Source organism: Etheostoma spectabile, chromosome 8 (genome assembly GCF_008692095.1).
Source record: "Etheostoma spectabile isolate EspeVRDwgs_2016 chromosome 8, UIUC_Espe_1.0, whole genome shotgun sequence".
Taxonomy (NCBI): domain Eukaryota; kingdom Metazoa; phylum Chordata; class Actinopteri; order Perciformes; family Percidae; genus Etheostoma; species Etheostoma spectabile.
Genome location: NC_045740.1, coordinates 23,445,028 through 23,452,098, shown reverse-complemented (window position 1 = coordinate 23,452,098; position 7,071 = coordinate 23,445,028). Strand labels below are relative to the sequence as shown.

Genomic DNA, 7,071 nt, shown 5'->3' with positions numbered 1-7,071 from the left:
TTTGCATGCATTATTATTTTTTCAAATTCCTCTTAGGCCATGCGTCTGATCTGCACGAAACTTGGCACACAGGATCTCCAGATGGACGTGACCATATAGACCAATATTTAAAAACTACTTACTTACTATATTTCCTGACGTTTTACTCACCTTCATTGCACTCTGGGTTCTACATTCACAGAGTTCTTGTGTTGTTGCCGAGGAGGCTTGGAGCCCATCGTAACTACTTCTAGTTCTAGTTTTTATTTGTTGTCTTTTGTGTGAGCTGGAATGAGCTTAAACGCAAAACTTGTCCCATTGACTGAAAAATTATGTGCATTAGATTCCAAGAAATATAAGCCCAATTGGCCACATGGTGGCACTATAATTAAGGCTTAAAAACTTGTTTTTGCTCACCCAAAGTCCAATTGACTTTAAAATGATCACACATACACAGCTCAATGTGCTCTACAGAAAAGCCTCTTTAACCATAAAGGTCCACAACAATGGGTTTTTGGTCTAATGTCAAACTTTGTCAGTTTTGATTCTATCAACACCAAAAACGCTCTTGGGGATCTAAGATACTTATTTCCACCATAAATGAACAAGATTGGTCAAAAAACATGGACACCATCAATGAAAGACCCCCTGCAGGGCTTAGCAGCAAATCATCAACAATTGTAACGTGTCTTCAGTATGTCTTGAGTAATAGGCCTGGTCAAGGATTTTGAGCTCAACCCATAGTGGGCTCCAAGAAATACCTCAAATATTACCGCAAAACCCAGTGGGTGGATGGATGGTCGGAGGCGAGTATTAACCAGGATCTGAAGTGTCATATTGATTGGTGCATGTGGGCATGGCATATTTAGCATTCTATGCTTTAATGTGCATTTAATCAAACTTGCGTGATCTGGAACAACAACGACATAAACAACATAAAAATTCACAATAACTGGAAGAGACGTGCTAAACTTCCCATACAATATGATGCCATTTGGCCTTATGGTGGCACTGTCACTTACAGTGTAGCTCTCGCCAAAATGCAACCTAGGGTCTTTTTGTGAATGTCCCAGAGTCAAACTTTCAATTAAAAGCATATTTAGGACAAAAGGGCCACTTTTAAGATTTACTGTATTCTTGTTTTTTGGTCAAATGGCCTATTTGAATGGAAAAGCTAGGGGCACTTTTATGCTAGCCTCAAAATAGCTTTTTTTATAACTCTAAGAAGGGTTGACAAACAGGAAACTTTGCTCAAAGTATCACCAGGGGCTCTACACATAAACTCGAGCATTAAGAACATTGTGTTCACAGAGTTTACTAAATAGAGAGGTTTTGAGCAACTCTTTCCCAATCAAAAATAGGTGATCTCCAAATGCAAATGAACGGACTCCATAGGAGGAAATGTCATTCTTATATGAGGCTCCTTTTTCAGCTAGAAGGTCAATATTGTCTTTTACTAACGACAAAACAACAAATTATCCGGAACTTATGTGGAACTTAGCTTTAGGAGCTTTTCATCTTTACTGTCCTCCTCCATCTGTTTTTGACTGGCGAGATGGATGGCGACTGGGAAAACAACAATGTTCTCAATGCAACAGTTCATGTGTAGAGCCTCTGGTGATACTTTGAGTAAAGTTTCATGTTGCAAGCCTGCATCCCTCACACGATGAGTCTAATTGATTTGAGATTTGTCACATAAGTCCAGCTCAATGTGCTTAAAAAAAAAGCCTTCTTGGCCATATTTGTCCTACATGATATTCTTTTGACAATTTGCATAAAAAAAGTTATAAGAAATGACTTGGTAATTTTGATTATTTCAAAGCCAAAATAAGTATGCAGCATTGCTGGACTGACATACAGTACACATTTCTACTATAAATGAGCAAGATTTGTGTAAAAACATGGACACCATCAATTAAAGAAATGGTTCAAAGGGCGGGAGTTAGCAGGGAATTGACCATAACTCAAGTTCTTCTTTAGCAATACTGGTGAAAATTCAAAGTGACATCTGGCACAAAGACATCAAAGTTTCAATTCAATTTCAATTTAATTTTATTTATAGTATCAATTCATAACAAGAGTTATCTCAAGACACTTTACAGATAGAGTAGGTCTAGACCACACTCCAGAATTTACAAGGACCCAACAGTTGTAGTAGTTTCCTCCAGAGCAAGCAACAGTGCCGCAGTGGCGAGGAAAAACTTCCTTTTAGGCAGAAACCTCGGACAGACCCAGGCTCTTGGTAGGCGGTGTCTGACGGGCCGGTTGGGGTTAGTGGAAATAACAAAAATAGAAAAAATAGTAGTTTGTAACAGTTCTTTGTAGTAGTTCATGGCATAGCAGGGCACTGTGCGGCATTACAAGGCACAGCAGGATGTAGCTGGGCACCGCAGAGTGTAGCAGATGAACCTGGCATCGCAGAACGTGTAGCGGGACCATGGCGACAGCTGCTACCATGATTTTGGAGCATCCCTGATCCGAGGGAACATGCTGGGGAAAAAAGAACATAAGGACTCCGGGTAATGACTCCCCAGAGCTAGTGTATCCCAATTTGAGAATAGGGGGTTGAAATGAGAAAACTTTTTACATTGCTGCATCTATTGTATTGTAGTGGCAATGGCAGTCACAACCCTTTCCTTCTACGACCTTCCTTTCCGTAATATGATCCTCATTAATTATACGTTATTTCACCCACAACCCAGCTACTATTAATCCCAATGTTCATTTTTACATCTCAATCCACAGATAAACTTGTTGCTTGGGATGCGGAGTATCACCTACTTTTTAATTGGTCAACTTGTAGCCTATTAGGGTTGTACTAGGAGCACTGCTAGGAGCACTTTCAGACACATCAAATATATGGACAGCTGATTTCTGGCAAAGTAAACTGCTTCAGCTGCTTCAGGTTGGCAGTTCACAGCATTCCATGATGGGAGAAAAATGTTCTGTGGTTCGTTGGCATTTCTTTGAAGGGCAACTATTCTATAGCGTTTTCAGGTTCATACTTTATTTTATGTCTGTACTAGGACAAGTTTACGTGCTTTAATGTTCAAAAAACAATTTATTTTTCTCATACTGCGAACCCCTTTTCCGTTCTCTTCAGTTTGTCCAACTTCTCCTGAGGGATAGAAAAGTGCTTTTCATTCTTGATAATTAAGTTCTTTTGGAATGTCTTGGCTGTCCTCTCAAATGGCCCATAAATGCAGATTTGGGGCACACAAGTTTTTCATACCACACATCTCAAATGTTCTGGAGGGTTACAACAGGTATATATTCTTGGTTATTATTCACTTTAAAACCGCCCCCACCCTATGAATAAAAACAAGTTTGCAGTGTAGTATATGTTGTAGCCAGCCATTGCCATAAACACTATTGATTAGCTGCATCACAAATTTCAAATTGGCTCTCTGTCCGAGGATACAGATCGAAAGAACACAGACAATGCAATTTTAAATCAAAAACTTTTATTTTGCTATATTTAACATCATATGATTAAAAACAGCCTGTCAGCTGAACTTCTTTACGCAGCTGCCTCTTTTCCTTTGAAAAAATAACAATATCATAATATACTGTACAGTGGATACACAGTTACTGTTCACATCATACTCTGTAAAAGGTTTTGTCTGTTGTTAATTATATGAGGCTTAACTTTTTTTTATATTGCGTGACATTAATTATAGTAGGAGGAATTTTATTTGGTTACATTTTCATAAAGCTGACATCCGGAGTCATGGCTCTTCTCTAACTTGTTGACCTGGGACTCTGCAATGTGGACCAGGTCAGACTCAAGCTTTTTCTTGTAGTTCAGAAGGCTTGTGCTCTAAAAGGCAAACAGATTTAGGCACTTTATTCATCACATGCTTGATTTAATGTGTTATTTAAAATGTTTTTACATTTTTTTCAATCATTGAAGTAATGATTTGGCTTGTTCACTTGAGAGTGCAGAAGTCCAACACGCTCACCGGCGTCCACCAGCTCTTGTTCAGCTATTTTTCGACTTTTCTCCATCTGTTCCAGAGCACCTCTAAGGTACTCGATTTTGACTACCATCAGACCGTTCCTGCGATCCACCATAGCAGCTTGTTCCTTGAACTCCTCCTGTGCTGTGACAGCATGATTGAGGTGCAGTTGTGCAGGAGCTTAGACTCCTTGTGTTCCAGAGTTCCCTGATGATATCAAAGAATTAAATGTTGATCTCTGCCCTCAAACCTTTCAAAGTATATTTCTACATGATTTGGATTTTTCTCAGAAGATTTCCTCAGAAAAAAAGTACCTCAGCCTCTTTGAGAGCTTTCTGGATCTCAGCCTTCTCAGTCTTCACTTGCTTCTTGGACTTCTCCAGCTCATGGATGCTCTTGCCAGTCTCACCAATATGTTTAGTCAGATTTGAGATCTCCACTGCAGAGATAAATTTGTTTTATATAGTTCAGCTTTAAAACATAAAACTATATACACTTTATTGTAACGTGTTGAAGACAGTGAATACAATGTAATTATTATATCATCAGTCCTTCCAGGATTACGCAGCCTTTTTTTTAGATTGTTGCGGCCCAAAATGCCGGATGTTGAGGGAGCTTTTGTAAAAAATTGCGATAAAAGTTGCAATGATTTTTGTATTTTTGTTGCGAAGAAGTCGCAGGAGACAGTTGCATAAAAAGTTGTGATTTTTCTTTTCAGCACTGTAGCCAGGCTGACAGATCTATAGCTCTGAGTAGTGACGACTTTATGAGCTTCTTTAATGATGAAATTATAACAATTACAGATGGTTATGCTTTGGGTGTTTTGTCTTGTCTTATTATGGTAGTCTGTTTTCCTGTCTTAATTTCTAAGCCTTAGCTTTTCTGTTTTGTCTTGTGATTGTTATTTGTGGTCTTGTCTTATATATGTTTTGTTCCTTGTTTCATTGCGATAGTCTTGTTTTCTGCGCTGTCTTTTTTTTTTTACTTCCTGCCTTAGTTTTCCAGTTCTTGTGTCACCTGCCTCTTGTTACCTCGTTACCCTCTGTATTTAGTCATTGTGTTCCCCCTGTCCGTTGTCAGATCATTGTAGTGTTACTGTGTTTGTTTGTCTCCTGTGTGGATAGCTGTTTTGTTAGTCTTCTTGGTTTGTGTTAGTGTTCCTGTGTTTTTTGTTTTTACTTGGACTTTATTTTTTGGTTACCCATTTCTGCCTGCTTGTTTCCTGGACTCCTAGGTTTTTTATGCATTTTGGAGTTTTTTTTATTAAATCATTGGAACTATCTTCAGTTTCCGCCTCTGCATTTTGGGCCCATCATTCACCAACCTTCTTTAACAGAATGACCTGACCATTTGGATCCAGCAGAGAGACTTTGTTTTTCCGTAGGTTCGCTGTTTTGTTTTTCCTTTTTTTGCTGCTCCACGTTTCCTGGAAGATGGAACCTGCACAGTCCATGTCAGATGAACTTTGTGACTTACTCTGATCTTATCGAGCTCAATGCCGTGTGAAGGAAGACTGACCGGGAGTACCAGAAGGTGTCGATTTTGTTGATGGGCCGTAATATGGTTTCTGAAAAGCCCTGGTTGAAGGACTCAATTCCAGACTTGGTTACAGGCTTAATTTCCGAGCCTGTTAAATCCAACAACGCCCCTATAATTCCCGGCCTGCCTGTTGCTCATCCTGCTTGGACTTTGACTTCTGGGTTTATTTTAGTCACCCAGCTATCTCCCTCGCCAGTTTGCAACGAGCCTGAAACATGGACAGTGAGTACCCCTGACCACCAGCAGTCCTATGAAGGTACCCGTCTGGCTATATTTTCTGGGAGCCGTGGAGGTCTTAAGAGGGGATGTGGTCAGCATGCTCCCTGATGGCGTGCACAACCTCTCGTTACGTTGGCTACTTTGCTGGCAGGCTGTCCAGAGCCTGTGTTGTCCAGTGGACCGGCGCCTCTGTTGTCCAGCGGAGAGTCTCAGCTGACGTCCAGGCATCCAGAACCTCAGTTGACATCCAGAAAACCAGAAACTTAGCTGACGTCCTGCCACTCAGAGTCTATGCTGACCGCACTCTGTGTTTTGTCGGTGGTCCAACCGACTCCTGCTCTCTGTGTTTTCTCAGTGGTCTGACGGACTCCTGACCTGCTTAGCCTGGTTGGTGGACCCACTGACTTCTGTTCCTGTCACCTGAGCCATCGCCTGTCTTCAGCCAAGCTAAGCCGTTGCCTGTCTTCAGCCCAGCTGAGCCATTGCCCGTCTTCAGCCCTCTTGACCCTTCGCCTACCCGGCCTTTGGAGGACTTCACCCTTGGTCGACTTGCTCGGGCGCCAGAGGGGCCTCAGTCTCCAGATGGGCCTCGCCCTCGCCTCCAGCCTCCAGATGGGCCTCGCCTTCGCTGCCGGGCTCTAGAAGGGATTTTTCGACAGCCTCCAGAGGGGTATCACCTTTGCAAATGGCCACCAGTGGTGGATTGCCTTTGCAGACAGCGGCCAGTGGGGTATCGCCTTTGCCAACAGTCTCCATAGGGGTATCACCTTTGTGCTTGGCCGCCAGAGGGGTATTGCCTTCGTGCTCAGCTGCCAGAGGGGTATCGCCTTCGTGCTCATCCGCCAGAGGGGTATCGCCTTTGTGCTTTGCCGCCAAAGGGATATCGCCTTCATGCTCCCCAGTTCTCGAGTGGCCATTGCCCCTGTTCCTCAGCTGACGTGCAGCCTCCCAGAGTCTCACCCGACGTGCAGCCTCCCAGAGCTGACGTGCAGCCTCCCAGAGTCACAGCTGACGTGTAGCCTCCCAGAGTTTTAGCTGACGTGCAGCCTCCCATAACCTCAGCTAACATCCAGCCGCCCAGATTCTACGCTGACTGCTCTCCCAGAGTCTACGGTGACCATTGTCCCAGAGATTTTGCCTTGGTCAGGCACCTCAGGGACTGTGTCGTCTCCCGGCACCTTGGATACTTTGCCTTTGTTCAGTGCAACAGAGACTCCTGCTCCCAGACTTCTGACCCTGTTGGCTAACCCATCCTCAACTGACCCGACAACTATCTTCGGCCCGGGGGGCCTGTAACTATCCTCAGTTTCCGCCTCTGCATTTTGGTTCCGCCATTCACCAACCTTCCGTAACAGAGAAAAAATTCATCACCTTT

General features: G+C 42.9%; 1 protein-coding gene across 1 annotated transcript; it reads right to left on the bottom strand.

Annotated features, from left to right (window-relative positions):
• Window positions 1–870: 870 nt before the first annotated feature.
• LOC116693518 (myosin heavy chain, fast skeletal muscle) lies at window positions 871–5,795 on the bottom strand. The gene is made up of 4 exons (XM_032522495.1): window positions 5,708–5,795; window positions 3,913–4,118; window positions 3,726–3,799; window positions 871–889 (listed from the first exon to the last, which is right to left on the bottom strand). The coding sequence occupies exons 1-4, from the start codon at window positions 5,793–5,795 to the stop codon at window positions 871–873; spliced, it is 387 nt and encodes a 128-aa protein (XP_032378386.1).
• Between the last annotated feature and the right edge of the window lie 1,276 nt (window positions 5,796–7,071).

Excerpts from the sequence above, each read along its gene's own strand:
- LOC116693518 (XM_032522495.1), bottom strand. The coding sequence starts at position 5,795 with ATGCTGACCACATCCCCTCTTAAGACCTCCACGGCTCCCAGAAAATAT. Across the intron at positions 4,119-5,707 it reads AGGACTGCTGGTGGTCAGGG|CTCCTGCACAACTGCACCTC; the intron begins GTACTCACTGTC and ends AAGGAGTCTAAG. Across the intron at positions 3,800-3,912 it reads TTGGACTTCTGCACTCTCAA|AGCACAAGCCTTCTGAACTA; the intron begins GTGAACAAGCCA and ends TTTGCCTTTTAG.